General features: G+C 36.6%; 2 protein-coding genes across 2 annotated transcripts in view; both read right to left on the bottom strand.

Annotated features, from left to right (window-relative positions):
• Positions 1–6720: 6720 nt before the first annotated feature.
• Positions 6721–22732, bottom strand: part of LOC123542229 (uncharacterized) — a 34432-nt gene continuing 18420 nt past the window's right edge. The window contains exons 6-10 of the mRNA XM_053525981.1: positions 13412–13591; positions 12133–12428; positions 9022–9562; positions 7143–7477; positions 6721–6823 (exon numbers count right to left, since the gene is read on the bottom strand). Of these exons, the coding sequence (XP_053381956.1) occupies positions 6721–6823; positions 7143–7477; positions 9022–9562; positions 12133–12428; positions 13412–13573 (1437 nt within the window). The 5' untranslated portion in view covers positions 13574–13591. The remainder of the gene's footprint in view (positions 6824–7142; positions 7478–9021; positions 9563–12132; positions 12429–13411; positions 13592–22732) is intronic.
• Positions 16806–17213, bottom strand: LOC128549362 (uncharacterized). Its single transcript, XM_053525979.1, has one exon. The coding sequence runs from the start codon at positions 17211–17213 to the stop codon at positions 16806–16808; it is 408 nt and encodes a 135-aa protein (XP_053381954.1).

Raw genomic sequence — 22732 nt, 5'->3', positions numbered from 1 at the left:
TGATCTCTAAATATTTATTTTTAGTATCTCCTGTGAAATTGCATTGTTTCGGCTTGACTTGATCACAGGAATTGAGACCTTTCATGATACACAGAATGTAATTCCATGAAAAAGCTGTGTTTGGTCCCCAGTTAATATAGTAGTGTTAGCCAGAAAACTTGCACATTTTCATTCTGAAATGATATTTTGTGAATTAAGAAGATGAGAGATATTCTTTAATCCTAAATCAACTTGTTTCCGGTGACTCTGCATCAAAGCTCTACTTGTGTAAAACTTATTTCCATGTTCAGGTTTGACAGCTTATCAGACTGACAACACAAGACTAATACCCTGGTCACAAGAACGCTACGTGCTCCGTACGAGTAGGTTTTCAGCGGAATTTTGGCAAATTCGTACGGCGTACGGATTTTTTGAACTCGTAGAGGACTGTTTCACCGAGCTCCCGAGTTGTCTATGAGCTCGTAGAGAATTTCGAAGTCGGGAGCGGCTCGCAAGAGCCCCGTACGAGAACCGCAAGGGTCCTGCTGGAAGAGCTCGTACGGGCATCGCAAGATATCCGTGCGGATTTGGAAAACAAGGCTTGCGATGCTCGCACGACTATCACAGAGGACTCACACGGTCAACGTACGATGTCCGTACGATATTAAGGACATGGTGCGGAGAACGTGCGATCTTCGCACGGGACTCGCAGGGCCTCACGGTAGTAGTACGGGCTCCATACGACTACCTTAATAATACATGGTGGTATAGAAACAGGAGTATATTTCAAGTTCCTCCAGGTACCGTCAAGGCGTAGTACAGAATGGAGCCACATCGTCTCAGACTGATGCACATGCGGCTCGCGCTTCACAAGGGTCGTGCCCATAATGTCATTTTATTCATAGCACTACTGCTACAAGAACAGCTGAACGCTCGGCGAAGGCAGCGGAGATGTACGTGTTGGGTAAAGCCATGGTTGCAATGGCGCCTCCTGCTGGGCCAGTACGATACCCTCATACAGAAACTAATGCGAGAGTCCCGGGGGAACTTTAAAGGGTTCCTTCGGATGGAACCGGAGATGTTCCGGAAGAAACTGCAAAGTTGTAACACGCATACGAAAGCGTACAAAGTAAGTGTAAATAAATTGTTGTAAATATGTTGTAAATATGTGTTGGTGTGTTTAAAATTATGTAAACAAGCAAATTCGATGAATTGGAATCCCCCGCCGAAAGGGTCAGAGTTGAGGAACGGCAAAAAAATATATCCAGCAAAAAGTTAAGAATGTTACCAAGAAGCAAATAATTTCATTAGTCAAAATCAAATTAAAAGAAAATGAATGGTTTGTTTGGGTGGGGCTGGGGGGGGGGGGGGGGGTGAGGACACAACAGTTTACATGTTGATTATAAATATTGATAGAAAATGAAAAATGAAAAAAAAAAAAAAAATGGTGGGGGGTGGGTGGGTGGGGGGGGGGGGACCAAGGTAAGGTGGTGACCAGGTGTAGGTACACAACATCACATGTTTATAATAAATGTTCATGGAAAAGAATGAAAGAAGTTTAATGAAATTCTTCCAATTGGTTGGTTTGTTATGTACAAATCTGTGGATTTTTAAACAATTAAAGGGCAATAACTATATGGAAAATTGACCAATCGAAAAAAACCTTGAAGGGCATCGTCGCAGTATCTTGGTTCATGTCTGTTTCAAGTTTGATGAAATTCTACCTGCTAGTTACTGAGAAATGGCTGCAGACGGACATTTTTCATTAAATCAAGGGCAATAACTCTGACGGAAATTGACCTATCAAAAAAAAAACTTGACGGGCATCAGCACAGTATCTTGGTTCATGTCTACTTCAAATTTGATGAAATTCTACCTGTTAGTTACTGAGAAATAGCTGCAGACGGACATTTTTTATTAAATCAAGGGCAATAACTCTGAGGGAAATTGACCAATCAAAAAAAAACTTGACGGGCATCATCGCAGTATGTTGGTTCATGTTTATTTCAAGTTTCATGAAATTCTACCAAGTAGTTACTGAGAAATGGCTGCGGACGGACGGACGGACGGACTGACGGACTGACGGACGGACTGACGGACGGACAACGCCATTTCAATACCCCCTCCCGATTTCATCGGCGGGGGATAATTATTAAAATTGCAAAAGCATACAATATAGACCTTTTTACAGAGGTACTAGTATTTCCTTAGCAACGGGAGACAATTTTCGCGCATGCGCACTCTACGTAGGGCAAAAAGACATGACCGCAAATTACGTTAAAGTTATATTGTATTTCAATCTATTTGATCAGTAATTAGTTTGTTTTATAGTAAATACCCACCGCAAGACAAGGGAAAATATACGTAGATCTTGGCAAATCCACAGCTGATATACTTTAACTAATGAAGCTTAAAATAAAAAAAGTTCAGCCTTTGATTTTGTATCCAATCATACCCAAATGAACGGGGATCAATTCATTCCGTATTTAAAAGAATAATCATCTTAAAATTGTTAAAAGTGGTTCGGCTGGTGGATGCAGCGGTCAGATTTAAAAGACGGGGTGGGGAGAGTCCAGGGAGGGGCGGCTAGCGGGCAGAGGTGTTCTACTTACATTCTTTATCTGTTGTTAAACGACGTTTCTATTCTTTGCAGAATTCAAGTTTATCATAGTTTTCTATTAATTTACGGTAAATGAGTGCGCACGATACATTTTCGATATGAAAATGATCCAGCATGTAAACTTAAGAGATAAAAAAAATAGAAATTTATATTAGATATTTTCCTTCAGTATGTAGTTATATTCCTTGATTCGATTCATATCTTAGGAATTTAGATTTTTTAAACTACACTTTCATCGTTATAAAAGTAAATGTCCATTAAAGTTCCAAAGTATATTCTTATAAATTATACTAGTCTAGATATCACGTGAAATGTTTATTTTTGATTCACAAAACAGCTCCGCTACGTGATCTATTAATCCGTGTGCGTTCTTATTATGGCATTGATGTCACATTAAAGCCATCTTTTATGCTTCAGTAATTTTTATGATCCACTCTAATCAGGGGACACCATCAAAATTAAGTTAGGGTCTTGATTACCTAGGTGACCTATGTTTTATCATGCCATTTGCATAATAGTTACGTAATAATTTCAGGTAGATTACTTAACAGCAACTTCAGTGACATGGAGCCGCGACCCCTAAGTGTGCAGTAGATGTCATTCAAGTCAAAGAAAAATATATACAATAACTATTTGAAGTTGTGGAAAAAATAGGTAAAATGAAAGAAAATATGACATTTTCAAATGTAAGGTACAAGTTTTATATTTGTATGATGTGTGGAAATAGAGCTGGAAATGTTTGTTCTTTTCTGACGAAAATAAGAATAAAGCGGGCTTTTCAGGTAAGATATAATTAATAACATACCTGTCTTTAATCAAAGCATACTGTATAAAAAATTACTTGACTGAAGTAATCTTTATAGTGGCAAAACAATTCATAGTATAATGATAATTTTATGTAGGTTTTCTTATCGCTGAGTGTTCTTTTGCCACACGTAAAGAGGGCATGTGCGTTAAAATCAAAACATCCTTAACAATGCATAGCAACCAATATTTTGTGTAAAAAGGTCTATAGGAGGCATCTTAACTTACGGTATCTTAACTGATATTAATTAAAATTGACTTTGGATGTAATCGCTTCAGCTGAGTAGCTACAAATGGACAATTTTCAGACGCCGCCAAACTGGTTTATTCCTGTCGCATGTATACCGTACGGGCATCGTACGAGGTACGGCCGGGCTCCTTGCGAGTTCCGCACGACTTGTCTGCTATGTCCGTACGGATAGCCTACGATTGCATTCTCTAAAGGTCGTACGGGGCCCGTACGTACTGTGACCACACGCTACCATTGTACAGAGATCGTAAAGGATTCTAAAACTGGTGGACTCGTTCGATTTTTTAAAACCGTACGGACATCGTACAGTCTTGTGACCATGGTATTAGTCATACTAAACAGTCTAGTCTCAAACGCTGGAAGTTTACCTTATAAAACACCAGATCATAAGGCTTCAGACTTTCTTTAACCCTAATCATGCCGGACACGATTGATCCTGCCTTTGAGATCTGAGCAAATCATGATCAGCCTGCAGATCCGTGCAGTCTGATCATGGCCTGCACTTTTCCTCATTCAGTCAGTATCTATTTGATATGCACCCCTTTTAACAGTTAGTTTTACTTTCTTAATTGAAAGAGAAGAACAAGTTCATTATAGACATTTAGCAGGGTAAGGGTTAAAGCAATTTACAAGCAAATTACTTGGTCTTACTTCATGAATAATGTTCTTTGGTATAAGTACTATTAAAGGTTATGAAATAATATGGAAGCATAAAACGCAACAAATCAAACAAATGGGACGTATGCACGTCCTGGTGGGAGACATATACCACTTAATGTGATAATAAATTCTGTGAGACCCATAAACGCCAGTGTACAATGTTTACATTTCTTCTCAAATTTCTATGCAGGGGGAGAGAGTGAAAAACTATTGAGTATATCTTTTCTTTGTTTGTTTTCGGCTATTGTGTGTTTTGTTTTACGATTACGCAATACCAAATACAAATGATTGTTGTTGCAATGCACCATAAACCGAGTATAGCAAACATGATTATGTTTACTTAGTTGCGATTTCATACCTGTACGTATTAGTAACGTATGGAACGTCAAAGCGCAACCATAAACGTCCAAAATGTTCCATACGTGTAGATTTAGCGTTCTCTGATGTATATATACATGATAAAAACGGGAAACACCAAACATCATTCCTAGTACCAACGATCGCAACAGTTTTAAGTTTGATGAAATAATAGTTTTTCCAGGCCCCCGTAATGGGGCAACCCTTTTTATTCATTTTCTCCGTCATAGGCAAAGGGAAGGCCGAAGAACATCACACTCTTGCCTTTTTAAATAAACATGCATGTGTAATTGTATGAATATACATGAACGATTATATTAAATGTACACAAATTCAGTGGAATTAGTTTGTTTCTTCATACCAACACAGAGTATAAACATACAACTTTCAAATGCAACAAATCGTTTTATATTATATTTACAAGGAAGATTATCCAAAGCGATTCCATATATTTGAGTTGTGTGTATTGCTTTCCCTTATATGTTACTGCTAAAATGTATACAGCCGTTGATTGAAATGTTTTTGTTACGGTTAACTAAACTGGCTCCTCATTGACTTCCGCATTCCAGGTCGATTTTACCATAATTGTACATTCCCAAATTCCTTTTTATTGCAAATATTATATAGACCGTTTGAAACCTTCAGTTTTGTGTTCGGTGAAAATAACATTATGTTTTGAGTTTCCACTGAAATTGTTTTGCGCCGTTCGGAGCGTATGATTTGTTGATATTTGACCAGATATAACTCTGCGTATTTTTCAACATTGAAAGTTTAGTTTCCCCATTTGTTCTCAGAATTTAATTTAGCAATCGTTTTAAAGTTTTTGCAAAACTTGCTTAGATTTTAACTTGTTTTATTTGTTTTTAAATTGTACAGATTAAGTATGATTTTTTCCCTTGATATATTCCTTTCTTAAGCGTTTCAATTTACGTTTTTGGTGTTGACGTCTTTTTCATTTTCGACCATTCTGATATCCAGTTTCTTTCGTTTTTTTAGTTTTCAAAACTCTCCGACTCGGAATAAAAACAGGATATATATTTATATGCCATGTATCTGTACTTGTTACTGTGTTGCTTTCTGAACATGGGGGTAACATGGAGGCTTTCCAGAAAAATATTTTATTATTTCTGAAAAGATTTTCATCTAAAATTTTCTGAACCGAATCAGAATTGAACGATTTAAAAAAAAATCCTGTAGCTGTTCTAAAGCGTCATGATAAAAGTGATGTAATTAAACTTCTTTCAAATATCTATTATCGCAAGTACATCTGCACAGGACAAAGTTCTTTTTATATTTTACATAAGTGACTTAGGATAGTATTTACCTATGGTGTTCCAATTTTCACTTTCAGACTGTATTATTTTATTAATCATTTTTATATTTACCGCAAGTTTTAGCTCTTTTATATTAAACAAATTAAAACCACCTTCTGTTTTACTTCTCCTGAGTTTATTTTTTTTATACCAAATAAAATTATCAGATCGCGATATCGGTGTTTTTAATACAAAATTTGCAGCTTCTGGACGCGAATTTTATGATCCGAAGTTTTCTATCCGTCTTCGCTTGTTTGTGATTTTTGTTTTGATGTATGTTTTCAATTAATTGCTGATGTTTTAATTATTTTTCAGACCGCGCTCTTGGTCTTTTTCTGTCGGGATACACTGCAAATTTTGCAATTATTGGGCGTGTTGTTTTCCAGTCGGTAGTTTTCTATCCGTGTTTGCATTTGTGATGTTCATATTTATGTATGTTTTATCAGTCCATCTAGTTCTTCACAGTATTTATCAAAACTGCCCCTTGTTTCTATTTCATAGTTTACCGCGGAAAATTGATAAACGCAATGTACATAGTCATATTGTATATAGATTTGGCAACTAACTATATAAAACATCAAACATGTATGAATAATTTTCAGAAGTACTTTACTAGATCAACCTGCCAAAAATACCATGTTAACGTATACATTCTGAACAAAGACAAAATCCATAAGACATTCAAACAATAACCTCCTACATATCTTCACAGTAGAGCTAAGGATGCAACTGCCCACTCAGAATTGAGGTAACGGTGTCCTACTAGGTTTGGCTTCCATGGGCTCAGCGTCTGCAACATCTTGGTTGATATCATACACTTGACATTTGGCTAGGCTGGAGCTAATTGTACAAAACAGTATTAACATTGAATAATTATCCATTGCAAATTATGTCAGTATGTGTCTACTGTTCGTTTGATCCTAGTTCTATTATGTTCTGTATGTTTTCAATAGGGGCGATAATTGAGCTTTTTACTTGCTACAACAGCTTGATTATATTGCTACAATAGTTTGGAAAATTTTAACCTAGCACATATTTTCAGGAAGGAAGTATTACTTCTGGTCTATCAAACATGCAAGCTCATACTTATACTTTAAAATAAAAACAGTCAAAATTCCTACAAGAGACACGGTGGACATTAGGTAGAATGTATGCCTGCCTTTCCATACGTTTGTATTCAGTGTCACTTGGCAGAGGTGGGTGCAAAATAGAATGCCTCCATTTTGTCTGTATATTTATGCAGCTTATATTCAAAAGATATTTGGATTTTTGCTGTAATGAAACAAAAAGCTTACTTTTGGCAACATGCCAGCTGTCAAACCAGTGATTTATTTGTCCTTTATTTTCACGGAGATATTTTCGGACCTGTACATGGCGATCTGTGGTTAAGTTGCTGAGAGTCACACCCATATCGTCCACAACTTTCATGGTTCTCTTCAACCCCTCTAATTCCATAGCATTTGAGTTCTTCACTTCATAATGAAGCTCATTGCTCTGAAATGTGAATTATTTTGAGATCACAATACTATGGAGTAGTATCACAAATATAATATTTCCTTTTTTTAACATGCAGCTGTAAACCAAAAATAACTGGGCAGTACTTTTGTTTTTAAAAGCATTCTGTGAAAAGTATGGTATACAGTATCTAAGGTAACTTGATTAAGTTCAATTGTGGAGGAAAAACAGAAGCTGTTCTCAGCTACTTTATTCCACATAACAAGTTCTCAGCTACTTTATTCCACACAAGAGCTTGTCGAACACGAAATGCCCCCCTTGATGCATTCAGTAATTGCACAAGGAACAGAAATTATTTGCTCACTGTAAACAAAAGTTCTACTCTTCTGGTTCAATGTGACATTGACCTTTGACCTATTGTCCTCAAAATCAACAGGGGTCATCTGCTGGTCATGATCAACCTCCCTATTAAGTTTTGTGATCCTAGGCCTAAGCGTTCTCAAGGTATCGTCCGGAAAGGGTTTAACTGTTCTGGGTCAATGTGACCTTGACCTTTAGCCTACAGACCTCAAAATTTATAGGGGTCTTCTACAGGTCATGATCAACCTCCCTATCAAGTTGCATGACCCTAGGTCCAAGCGTTCTCAAGTTATTGTCTGGAAACAGTTTAAATGTTCCGGGTCACTGTAACATTGACCTTTGACCTACTGACCTTAAAATCAATAGGGGTCATCTGCTGGTCATGATCCATCTCCCTATCAATTTTCCTGATCCTAGGCCCAAGCATTCTTGAGTTATCACTTGGAAACCGTTTTACAGTTCCTGGTCACTGTGACCTTGACCTTTGACCTATTGAGCTCAAAATCAATAGGGGTCATCTGCTGGTCTTGACCAACCTCCCTATCAAATTTCATGATCCTAGGCCCAAGTGTTCTTGAGATACCATCCGGAAACCGTTTAACTGTTCAGGGTCACTGTGACCTTGACCTTTGACATACAGATCTCAACATCAATAGGGGTCATCTGCAGGTGATGACCAACCTTCCTATCAACTTTCATGATCCTAGGCCCAAGCGTTCTTGAGTTATCATCCGGAAACGGATTGGTCTACATACAGACCGACCGACATCTGCAAAACAATATACCCCTCCTTCTTCGAAGGGGGGCATAATAACAGTATTGTACAGAGATTGAGGCAAAATTATACTGTAGTTGGGTTCAAATCAAATACCTCTGTGCACATCCTACCACTTATACACTGCCTTGTATATGCAAGTAAGTACACATGCTTTAATTACATCTGCAATTACTTCAGAATGGACATAACTGATTCTGCCTTTGCGACCAGTGTAGATCATCATCAGCATGACATCCATGCAGTCTGGTCAAGATCTGCACTGTTTGCCATTCAGTCAGTATCATTTTGGTGAGTACCCCTTTTTACAGTCAAAGGCACTGTCAAAATTAAAATATGGACAAGTTCATTATAGAAATCTAGCAGGGTAAGGGTTGACAGTCTCCATTTGTATCTTTAAACAAGACAAAACTTCCAACAAATGGTATTTTCCTTAACAAAGACTTACTTGTACTAATTCTGTAGCTAACACCATGCCTGTCTCCAAATCCATCAAGGTGTAGCTTCCATATTTGGCAGTATGTCCAGGAGAGCAGCACCTAGCATCGCCACCTACACGAACACTTCTCCCTCTACATGCCAGGAGGGTCTCGTTCTGTTTCTGTTGCCATGTATTCGCTGTTGCCGGAATAACAAACAATTTCTGGTATCTATTAAATGTCCTTTCCTTGATCATTAAAATGTTTGTAAATTTGAAAAAGCTGAAAAGTTTAGACGGTGATAGTCCTGAAAACACCAAGGCACCTGCTGATAACACATTCCCAACTGGAGCACCACTAACCACCGGTCGGCTATGCCAGATCCTTGAATGTCCAGTTTCAGAAACACTTTCAAAAATTACCATGCTGCCCACCACTTTCTTCTTAATGTTGCTACACACCCCAGAACATATGTGGCACAACCTTAACAGAGACAGAAGACAACTCTGATAAACAATGAATTTTTCTTCTTTCATTAGATCTGGTGCATGGTCTTCTATACAGTCGTGCCTGAAAAAAATATATTACAAAACTGCTTTATATTAAACTGGACCAGTTTTTACAATACTGGTATTATTAAGTTATTTGTATGCTTAAGAACTTGAAACTTGGCAATACATATTCATCCGGTAGCTGATTCTGACTTTCTGCCATATAGTATAGTACAGCTTGTGTCGTATTAATCTCAACTTCAGACAATAAGCTATAAATAAGCTTTGTTCTCAAACTGGCGATAAACTAAACATAATAGACCCTTAATAGCGTACCTCCTTTTGGATTGTATTCATCTGCTACCATAGTCCTACTTTCACTTATTTCAATTAAACTGTTTTTCAACACTTTGGCCTTATGGATGTTTTTGCCAATATTTTGCCTTCAGAATGCAGTATCAATGTTGCAACCATCATGAAAAATAAACCATGGGAAATTTTTATAGACATTGATAAATCTGCAATGATTCAAGTGTCCCATAGGTAAATAATGTGATGTCATGAAACGGTGGAAATCTTAACTGCTTGTATTTCTGTTACATATCAACATATCTTACATATATACATATTTACCAGGGCACTTGTTTGGCCATTTTTGGGGCCGAATATGGGTATCATTCCCCTCCTAAAATAATATGTTTTTTTCCCCTTTCTCGGAAGAAAATTCCCCTGATGATAGGTTGTTTGACACAAATAGATATGAACTCTTTCTTTAATATTAAAAAATTATTTTGCCTAAAAATAATTACTTTTATTTTTTCCCGAAATTTATAGCTATCTCGTTGCTAGGTGTGTTAGCTATAAACTATCGTCGTTGTCAAGTAATCCAGTTTTCTAGTTCCTTGTCTAAACATAACAGATTAATGATAAACGCCTATTCGTCAGGGAACCACTCGAGCGTTATATTAAATCGAGAGCACGTGCAATCTTCTCAGTTGAACTAAAGGTGTATTGGCTAGCGCTTCAGATCGATGTTAAATTGCCCACCCGCCACACCCCATTAATAATAATAATAATACTAATAATAAAAATTGTTGTATACTACAATTCATTATATTTTGTATCTTTAATTCTGTTATGACAATCTGACTGTTTTGTTAAGTATTTATGTTGCAGATAATATGCTGCCACTGGGTGCCAACTCCGGAAGTGTTCAGACTCCAGGTACTTTCCACAGACATTAATTGAACGGATTCCTGGGCTACAAACAATTTGTGAAACAGACAAATCTAAAAGGATATCATTCTTCCGGACTGTTGCTTTATGAGAAATCAAAAGGACAATTTAGAATTAATACATGTATAATTTTTATTACTAAAATTCCAGTTAATCATTTCCATATTTATATACAATTATTTTTATGTCACTCCTAATTGTAAGGGCCTGGAAAAATTCTGTCGACCGTGGGGGCGATCGGGCGTGCTTTGGGACGTTTTGATGGTACGGATGTTACGGTGTATATTAAAGGTATTGCTCTAGTGCCTTGGCAATATCTGACTAGCCTTGCTTAAATGTATCATAGCCTTGCTGATGTCATAGCCTTGCTCATCATATAGTATTTGCCTCGCTTAGAATTACAGTACGTTGCCTTGCTCCATTGGTCCGCTAAATGTTCCTCATTACTTTGCAGGTAACGTCGAGTTATGGGGAATATTTAATTTACTGTGGTGTACTGTAGCCTTGCTCATTATAGTATTTGCCTTGCTTAGAAGTACAGTACGTTGCCTTGCTCCGCTAAATATTGTGGTGTACTGTAGCCTTGCTCGTTGCTTAGAATTACAGTACGTTGCCTTGCTCCGTTGGTCCGCTAAATATTGTTGTGTACTGTAGCCTTGCTCGTTGCTTAGAACCACAGTACGTTGCCTTGCTCCGTTGGTCCGCTAAATATTCCTCATTGCTTTGCAGGTAACGTCGAGTTTTGGGGGATGTTTAATTTACTATGGTGTACTGTGGTATCCCTTGCGTCCGTGTGGCGCTGCTTGTTGCTCTACAGGTAACGTGGAGCAATGACGTGGTGCTTTACGAGTACGTCTGGTTTCCTCCCGGTCGACTGGTTTTTCAAATAGCTTTCACTGGAGTGGCCATATTCTGCCAAAATATTGATAATAACTTTTATATTGAAAGGAATATTTCATAGGTTGAATTAGCACTGTTTACAGTATCTTACGCGCCGGTAATTGAAATATGTGACTGTATTCATATCTGAAATGTACAAATAAACATGTAAAAATGTGAATGTTACTTGTCTTCTGGTTATAATTTCGGGTAATAAAATAATATATTATATAGTGCCTCTAAGGAAGATTACTGTTGCAATATAGTCACATCATTTAGAAATGACTGAAAACAGTATTGATAAGTGTGAAATGTAGTTACATACACATGGCTTAAACTTCCCCTTTTCGTCTTAAAATGTCGAAAAATTCCCCTTCCTGAGGGCATTGGTACCTGTCCCCAAAAGTTGTCTAGTGCCCTGTTTACAAATTTACTCAATTAATTGGAGCAAGACATTTTTATTCAACAATGAAACAAACGTCTCTCATACACTGGCATGTTATTTATGATAATGTTCACAAGCAACAAAATTACCAAACAGTTGCGTTTTCATCATCATCTTCATCCTCGTCTAGATCTGCCAAGTCATAAGCAGATGGTTCCCAGTCTGGGTCTTCTTCCACATTGTCGACATACTCCTCGTCAGACTGTTCAGCTGGGTCATCATAGCAGGCATTTTCCGGGAATTGGAAACTCTTCTCAACTGAAGGTGTACACTGGTCTGGACCACACATCATGTCCTTTTTTTCAGTCACTGCAAGTGTCCCACACCCTCTGACTTTAACCTTAATCTGGAAACCTTTATGTTCCGTAGGCCGACTTGCTATCAACTGGAAATGAAACCGAGCATCACAAACAAAAATTCCACTATTGTATTCTTATTAATAATTAGAAATGGCCCCTCTTCTTCATTTTTGTCAGACACATGGACGGACGCACGAACAAGACCAAATCTATAATTATGCCCCCACCCGAATTCTGTTGAACTCAATACAACTAGAGCTACAAAGAAGAACGTTCCATCCCTTCCTTATGCAAACTAATGGCTTGTAACCTTTTTTTGTCTATTATCGGTTTCATTATTTATTATGAAAACTAGTGCAAATATAGAAGTACTGACTAAATTAAGCTACTAGTCAAGTGTATAATCAACTTTAGAGTTGTTGCAGTGTCGCAGCTACATATCTGAACATTACTATGGTCTTTGGTAAGAGACTTCTCATCTGACATCATTTCAGCATTTCACATACATACAATGTAGTGTAGTCTGGCTACCAACTAGACTAGCCACTAGACTGATAATAAATATATTTCTACATTTTTCCCCTTTTTTGGACAAATTCAATTTCATAGAGACAAAAGCCAGTCTATTTTAGAGATTTTCACAGAGGACTGATGTTGAAATTATGAAATTGGTCATAGGATATAGACTGCCTCAGTTCACTAAATTTAATCATAAAAAGTGTAGAAAAAGGTATATCATAGTCTAGGAGCTAGTCTAGCTACCGACCAGAAATCTTTTTTTTAGAAAAAATAATTCTTTTATATGCTGACTTCCTCAGTTTTGGCTCTGATATTCTACATGTTTTGAAAAGAAAAGGGACATAATTATATAAAATTTGAATAGCCTCTGTAGTTATCGCCTAGTATGAACAAAACATATGATTTGAAAACAGAGTAAACGTAATGCATTAATATTTATAATTCATGTAAATTTATAGTGGCTGTACAGTTTACACAGCAACTAGACCTTTACTCTGAGGATACTAACTGCAAACATGAATCAATACGTATGTGTTGAAGTATAACATACCTCAGTTGTCTGACAGGCTCGTGAAGTAGCATTACCATGCAGCTCAATTGATGATATGGACTTCACTGCTGGTGCATGACCAAGCTCAACTTCTCCTAAATGAAGTTCCTCTTCTATTCGCCGTTTCTCTTCTTCTTCTTTCTGCAGCAGCTGATGTGACATGATCAGCTCATCAACACATTGAAAATATATAGAAATCAAGAATTAAGTTAAAGCTATTATTGCCGTCTGGTTAGGGTCCATGCTATTCGCTAATGGTTCGTCTGATTGCAATAGGCTTTGAAATCGAACAGCATGGATCCTGACCAGACTGCGCGAATGTGAAGGCTGGTCTGGATCTAAGCTGGTCGCAAAGCCACTATGTTGGTTTTCTCATGGCGCGGCTCAATTTATTAACATTGTTGCGGCAGTCCAAGTTCGATTCCCGACACAGTCATCTTTTTCTCTTGATTTTGCATTTTTTAAAAGTAGTTTAGAAACAAAAACTCATTGTAACATTCATTATATGACCAAACTTCATAAAAAAAAATCTCTTTTTTTCGGCCAATACCTTGGCACAAAGTAGTTAGCTTCATGACAAATTTCTAGCTCTGCATAACTAATATAGATGACCCCCGGAATAAACTTTTAATCAGACAATATCATAATGTCTCTTCGTGCTCACACGAAATTGTGGACTTACAAAGGATAAAAGAACATGGACCACAAGCTCACCAGTTGTCACTATATACATGAGCAAATAAATATATATATTTTATGTCCACACAAAACTCCTTTATACGATAGAGGTACAAATAGATCAAACTGATGTAACACAAATATTGTACCACAGGAAAGTAGTTTTGATGTTTCTATACAGCCAGTAATAAAAAAAGTTACATTATTAGTTCTTCATAATAACAAAAAAGGGAAGTAATTCTAAACACAAGGGTGCCTCATTGTGGTGAACATTTGTGCTAATTACATAGTTACAACAAAATCCTTTCCTGATCATCCATATTTTCAAAAACAAAGGTTGCAAGAAACAGTTTTACAAGCCTATAAATTTTGGTCAAAATTTCAGTGTTGCCAGTCTGAGTTTGTTTTTAGAATTAAAGGTTGTCACCATACAGCTAAGGTAACAACTGCATTTTTTAATTATTTTTTTTTTGGGGGGGGGGAATTATTAACAATAACAGTAGTATGTCCATTTATTATTTGTAATAGCACACTCTCGTATGTAAGGATCTGTGACATCACCGATAAGGTCTGCTATCTAAACATAGCACAGGACTCAATTTGCGGACAAACAACCAATGCATTCATTGTACAATAGCATAGGTAAATCATAAATTTTTCATTATTTCGTTATTTTTGTTCAGGTTTCTAGCCTGCACGTCGCAAACAAATGTTTTTTTTCTGCACTTTTTATTTCACTAAACTAGCCGAGAAACTCCTTATTTTATATACATGTTAGAAATAACATACCGCTTTTTTATCAATACATAGATCTATGCATGAATGGATGATGTTATTATATTATTCTGTTCATTTTGTGACACATCCAGTTTAAAAAAAAACAATATCTAGAAAAAGTAGAATAACTCGGAAAAATGTATTAATACCAAATGGAAAGCATTATATAAAACAAAAATGTATTCACATATCCAAATTGTTCTTCTTAGTTACCATCATATATTAACATTATATTTTCGTAAAAAAATCCGTTTTAAGTGTTTATAAATTTAATAGATCTACCTGTGAATGTAAAAAGAAGTCTTATGATCGCATAATTAAAATTCATTGAAATTTTGAAATGTGATGAACAACATGTATATTTTAAAGTAAACTGTCATACACATTATTATTTTCGGCCACATATTCAGTTATTCGGTGAAACAAGTAACACCTATGTGATATACATATATATATATACAAAATATATACAAATGACCCCTTAGTGTGACATAATAAATTAAAGATATTTGACTTTTGATAGTAATATTTAGATGTTATCTGATAATAAACATGTTCGAATCTAATGCAACACCATTATTTTCTACCAAATCATGCATATCTGTATTTTTAATAAGGAAATGTTTGACGGGTCCACACCAACCACTGACATCGAGGATGAGCAAGTTTGCGTTTAGTGTTGTGTGAATCAGTAGTTTAAAGTGAAAACATGTAGTTATTGTAGTTATGATTTGAATTCTGCTGATAGTATGTTCTTTGAACGTCATGAATCAAAATGATTTAGTATTAAAAGTTTCAACCAAAAGTGCTCTTCGGTGTGTCGCATTCGAAAATATTGTAACTTGTTATTAAGACTGTAAACTGTCCTTCTGATGCAAGATTTTAATATTATAATATTGGGTAATATGGATGCTGCATGCTTTTAAATGTTGCTCTTTATTTGCTTAGTAGGCCCGTTTTGAATCGTCTTGTTAAAATAATATGTCTGTATAGTTTGTATATTCCTTACATTCGTCCCAATATATTTTTTAATTAGTAATTCACAGTTTCATCTCTTTTATTTCTTCTGTTAACAAGTGCAACAATTTTATATAGGTGGCATGTTACTTTTTTAATTCCCAGATAGTTGATGATTCGTTATATATAGAAAACGCTCCCTTGTCCGCAATTCGCGCATTGCATTATGGTATAACTGCTGTATGTTCTATTTATAGAACACGAGAGAGTGCTATTAGGCAGAATAGATTGTTCTTAGGTTTTTAACTTTGGTAATTTAAAACTGTAATTAATTATTGTTTCTGTTCAACCTTCCTATAACATGCAAATTTTAAAGTGCATGCATTAGTTACAATCATCACAATCAGTCTGTATTATATAAGATACTAATTAGTTTGCAAAGAACTCCAGCTGACCCTTGTTTCAGGGTTTTATGGCACTTTGTGTATTGTGCCCACTAATATAAAGTTCATGCCCTGCAGGCACTATGTACACATTTGTGGTGGTTTATGACAAGCTTAAGAGGACAGGTATACCACCAATTAAGTTTCAGGAGCTGAGATCAGAGCAACATCTTGATTGGCATCAATTTATATAAACTGGGGATTGTACATTGTTTACTACTACTTTACAGCTAGAAGTCCAATGGGTGCTTTTATGTCTTGCATAAAAATATACTACATTTTGCACTCATTAAAAATTATTTACCTGCAATAGACCTACACAGACTTCATGGTAGACAAGCTTACTATCTGTCGCTGAGTGGCTGCTTTTTAATTTCTGACATTTGCAGCCACCGTTACAGTTTGACCGTCACAATATGAAACAACCTATACGTCAGATTAGTTCCACTAAATATAAAATGCAACTGTTTGTGTCGGATTAGTTCGACCGACTAAGTAACTTCACGGTAATCTAAATGCATAGAATCGAAAACAATTGATTACATGCTTACTGCTTTACTGTTCCTTTTCTCGAAGGCACCATAGGTGGTCCTTATTCTCTTTGCTGGACCGAGACAGTTGGAAACTGGTTTCCTGTTTTCCTTGTAGGAAACTGTCTCTGGAAAAAAAGTTGGCACTGCCCCTTTCACTAATTGTAGCTTTAGTGTCAACCCAACTGATTTCATAACACTTGGCGAATGAAAAAGACTGTCATCAGTAAAATGTCTTAGACATACACGAGAGGTCTTACTTGGCACAAACAGAACTAACTTCCCATCAACACTTCTCAGAGAATTCAAACTATTCGTCCATTTTTGACGTAAATTCTCGTCCTTCGGAAAGAGGAAGAACCCTTTTGTTCCATCATCACTTTTGTTGTTGCACCCAAATGCAACACAGTGCACCATAATTTGTTCCTTGATTTAACACACGTAGATTAAAAAAATGTTCTCACTTTAACAACAAAGTATCCAGATCAAATCACTGTAACACAAAATATGTAAAATCACAAAAGACACTGTGTAGTAAATGATGTATCCGCGGGAAAATTACACATGCGAGTGAACAGGTCACAAGGTCAACTACGCTGGGGATATTCCTACGTCATCATCGGAAAGAGCGGCGGAAATTAACGAGCGCGCTACAGAAAAAAACAATTTACAAAATCATCATTTTTGCAATATAATGATTTTTTTTTACTTTTTGAGTTTGTTTATCGTGTTTATTGTAAAATATTACTTCTAATTCATATACCCATGTATGATTTTTGGCAGTTGACCTTTAATGAATGACAAAGTTATGGACCGGACACGAAATTGTGGACGGACGGAAGGACGAAATGACAGACGGACGGAAAAGCGCATTCCTATTGTCCCCGAAACTGGTTTTCAACCAGTAGGGGACTAATAAAATCATAAATGAAACCAGTATCATGAAGACAAGAAAATGTTGATGCACGGACGGACGGACTGGCAACGGACAACAGACGAAGGGTAATCATGAAAGCTCACCATGTCACTATGTGACAGGGGAGCTAACAAAAATACATTTAATACAATTATTATAATACAGCTGAAGACTTACTGGATTATCATTTTATATTATAAATATATGTGTGTACATAAGTGATATTACCTGTGGTAAATTTCCCTCTTAAACCTGATCCACTCTAATTCTATGGATTCAACCGCCAAATCGCTATTATATGCCTTGAGAGCAGGCTCACAAACTATGTCCACCAGCTTCATGTCAGCAAAATCTTCTAAAATTTAAGCCAGAGGGCCATGAAGGCCCTGTATCGCTCACCTGACCTATTGACCTAAAGATCATCAAGATTATCAATCTGACCAAGTTTCATTAAGATATGGTCATAAATGTGGCCTCTAAAGTGTTAAATAGCTTTTCCTTCGATTTGACCCAGCGACCTAGTTTTTTACCAGAAATAAATGTGGCCTCTAGAGTGTTAACAATCTTTTCCTTTGATTTGACCATGTGACCTAGTTTTTGACCCCACCTGACCCAGATTTGAACTTGACTTATAGATCATCATGATTAACATTCTGACCAAGTTTCATTAAGAAATGGTCATAAATGTGGCCTTTACAGTGTAAACTAGCTTTCCCTTTGATTTGACCTGGTGACCTAGTATTTGATTCTACATGACCCAGATTCAAACCGGATCTTGAGATCATCAAGATTAACATTCTGACCATGTTTCATGAAGATATAGTCATACATCTGGCCTCTACAGTGTTAATAAGCTTTTCCTTTGATTTGACCTGGTGACCTAGTTTTTGATCCCAGATGACCCAATATCGAATTCGTCCAAGACTTTATTGCAGGTAACATTCTGACCAAGTTTCATTAAGATTGAGCCAAACATGTGACCTCTAGAGTGTTAACGAGCTTTTCCTTTGATTTGACCTGGTGACCTTGTTTTTGATCCTACGTGACCCAATATCAAACTCGTCCAAGATTTTATTGAGCGAAACATTCTGACCAAGTTTCATTAAGATTTGCCCAAAATTGTGACCTCTAGAGTGTTAACAAGCTTTTCCTTTGATTTGACCTGGTGACCTAGTTTTTGACCCCAGATGACCCAATATCGAACTCGTCCAAGATTTTATTGAGGGTAACACTCTGACCAAGTTTCATTAAGTTTGGACCAACATTGTGACCTCTAGAGTGTTAACAGTCAAATTGTTGACGACGGACAGACAACTGACGGACGACAGACACAGGGCGATCACTAAAGCTCACCTTTGAGCACTTTGTTCTCAGGTGAGCTAAAAAAATACAGTAGGCCTATGTTTGCATTTCATCAGCATGTGTTTGCAGTGACAACAACACTATTTCTCTTTTAATTTGAATCAAGATTAGAGTATTTGATAATTAAGACAATACTCTGATACAAGAGGGCCATGATGGCCCTGTATCGCTCACCTGAGTACCATTGCTCAAAATGATATGATCAAGTTTTGACATAGAGCACATAGGCATACACATTAAATATCATCAGGATAAACATTTTCTTGTAACAGTCCCTTTTGACCTAGTCAGGGCCAATTTCCATACCAAGTTTGAGGGTCCTAGGCTCAAGTGCTGCATTTTTGTACTAACATGACTATTCCTTACCCTGGAAGACTTAAATAACATTTAAAACCAATCTCATTAGATGCTGCTGAGATATATTCGTATACATAAAATAAAGGGAGGTAATCTGTCATAAATTCAGTCAAAAGTTATCTACCCTGATTGTCAGAGTCCATCTGATGGCACAAATGACATTTCAAATCAGTATCTTCATTGGTTACTGAGATACACCAATTTTAATTTGAAACAAAGGGAGGTAATTTCAAATAAAATCAGTCCATAGCTATCTACTCTGATTGCCTCAGTCTAACTAAAGACAATAATTTCAAATGAGTTCTATAAATATTTCTTCTTCTTCTTCTTCCGTTGAACTCCAAACCTCAAGATGAGTATTCTCGGAATTGTGACTGTACATGCATGAGTTGCCGAGGGCAGCAAGTGAATTTAAAATGTCCTTTTTACAATTAAAAGTAAAAACAGTTCTATGATTAATTTAGAGATGATAATAGCAGCCCAGACTTGAAGTCCTCGATGGTACTGGCTGCTACTACTGACTCTGGAAGACTGTTCCATAGCCGTATTGCACTTGGGAAGAAGGAGCCCTTGTGAAGTAGAAGTCTTGAATGCGGGACGATGAAACACATGCTGTGACTTCTTGTTGACGTGATATTTGTCCTGGTTAAATATGGAACTGATGGAATAGCAATAAGTTGATACACTACTTTATAGAGTATAATTGTCTTACTGGTCTCGCGACGTTCTTTGAGACTTGGCCAGGATAAACGCTCAAGCATGGCTGTAACACTGCTGGTACATCTATAATCCCCTGTAACATATCGTGCTGCCCTTCTTTGCACCTGTTCGACCTTGTTGATGTTAGTCTCTGTATATGGATCCCATACAGAGGAGGCGTATTCTGTTATTGGTCTAACTAATGATTTATAGCATAGTTCTTTCACTGCAGGAGGACAGCTATAAGTGTTTCTTCTTAGGAATGCCAAGGTGTTGTTAGCTTTTCTGGTAGTGATGTCTATATGTTTGTTCCAGGAAAGATCAGAAGAGATGTTAACTCCCAAATACTTTGCTGTATCTACTGTAGCTAAGGTTTTTCCATGGATGTTGTATGTAGAAATTAATGGTTTTCTTTTCTTAGTTATTCGAATAACCTTGCACTTGTCTGGGTTAAATTCCATAAGCCATTTGTTTGAAGACTATCAAGATCTTTCTGTAGAATAGTGGCGTCTTCTGCTGACCTTATTACTCTATATAGTAGACAATCGTCTGCGAAAAGGCATGCTGTAGAAAAAACACAGTCTGGCATATCATTTATATACACGAGAAATAATAGAGGGACAAGGTCTGTACCTTGTGGAACCCCTGATGTTACAGGACTTCGGGAAGAATGCTGCCCTTTAAGTACAACTGACTGGTAACGTCCCATGAGGAAATCAGCAATCCATTGGTGCAAGTTTCCACGTATACCGTAACTATGTAGTTTGGCCAGTAGACGTTGGTGTGGCACCTTGTCGAATGCTTTGCTAAAGTCCAGTTATACAGCATTGACTTGACCTCCATTATCTAACGCGTCTGCTAAATCCTGTATCGTGATAATGAGTTGTGACTCACATGATCTTCCTTTGCGGAATCTGTGTTGTGCTTCACTCAAGATACTATGTCTTTCTAAGTGTGAAATTATATGACTGTGTATAACATGTTCAAGCAATTTACAACATATAGATGTCCAGGACACAGGACGATAATTGGATGGTTTGCTTCTATCACCTTTTTTGAAAAGAGGCGTGATAAAAGCTTCTTTCCATTCTTCTGGAAGTTTACCAGTATCTAACGAAATTTGAAAAATGAACACTAGAATGTCTACAACTTCTTCACAAACACTTTTCAAAAATACTCCTGAGACATTGTCTGGTCCTGTAACCTTATGAATGTTAATTTCTTTCAGTAGTTTAAGAATACCTTTTCTATTTACTGAGATAGATGGAATTTCACAAAATTGATTGTCAATGCTTGGAATGTTGCTTGTATCTTCCGACGTAAAAACTGATGTAAACTGATTGTTAAGTACTTCAGCTTTAACTTTACTGTCACTGTTCATAATACCATTATTGTTCAAAGGTGCTACTCCAACGTAATCACACTTCTTGGACTTTATATAGCTATAGTATCTTTTTGGGTTACTTTTACTGTCTTCATCTAACATGTCACTAATACAGTCATTGTGTGCCTTCCAACACTCCTGCTGACATTTTTTCTTATAGTTCTTAAACTTTGCCCAGTCCGAATTACTACCACTGGCTTTTGCTCTTTTATAGAATTTCCTTTTCTTGGCAGAACAACGTTTTACACTTCTATTCACCCAAGGTTGGCTAAATCAGGTTGAAGTCAATTTGCTTGGCACAAACTTTTCAATGAGTTCCTGTGTTTTACTAACAAAAATTAATGAACTCCATAAAGAATCTGCATTTGTGTTAGTTTGGTTACTGTTTATGAAATCAGTACTTAATTCTGATAAGCTTGATCTTAAACCACACATGTCAGCTTTCTTCCATAAAATTACTTTCCTCTTCAAAGGTCGCTGGTACTTAACACTGATATCAGATTCAACTTTAACTATGTTATGGTCACTGACTCCTGCCTTTGAATGACAACTTTTCACTAATGATGGTCTATTGGTAGCAAATATATCAAGTATTGTATTATTCCGTGTAGGAAAATCAACTAATTGTTCTAAACCAGCATTTTCAAGTGTTGACAAAAATATTTCATTAATTTCCTTTCTGTACTGATTTCCAGAAATATTGTTCAATTTCCAATCAATATCTGGTAAATTTATGTCACCTACCAACCAAATACTGCTTTTGGGATTAGAATTTATGATGTTTTCTATGTCTGAACAAAAAATATTTATATAATCAGTGTCATTATTTGTTGGTCTATAACCATTGATGATTATATGGTTTGAGTGTTTACAATCAATTTGTACCGCAACTATTTCCGAGTCCGTATTTAAAGTAATCTGTTTGCTAATGAGTGTCTTCTTCACGGCAGTCAACACCCCACCATATCCATCCTTGCGGTCTTTTCTATAAACCTCGTACTCATCTGGGATTACTTCACTACTATAAATATTTTGGTTCAGCCAAGTTTCTGATACCGCTATAGTGTCAGGTTTGCTTTGCTCTATTTCTGCCCATAACACTTCTTTTTTAGCTCTTATACTCTGCGTATTAGTGATCAATATAGACAGTCTGTTTTGCTTTACCTTTGGGACATTGTTTTCTGCAGAAATAACTAGAACTGTCACAGGAGTGACTCA

Source organism: Mercenaria mercenaria, chromosome 16 (genome assembly GCF_021730395.1).
Source record: "Mercenaria mercenaria strain notata chromosome 16, MADL_Memer_1, whole genome shotgun sequence".
Lineage (NCBI taxonomy): Eukaryota > Metazoa > Mollusca > Bivalvia > Venerida > Veneridae > Mercenaria > Mercenaria mercenaria.
The sequence above is the reverse complement of the archived record's forward strand: the minus strand, read 5'-3'. Positions and strand labels throughout refer to the sequence as shown.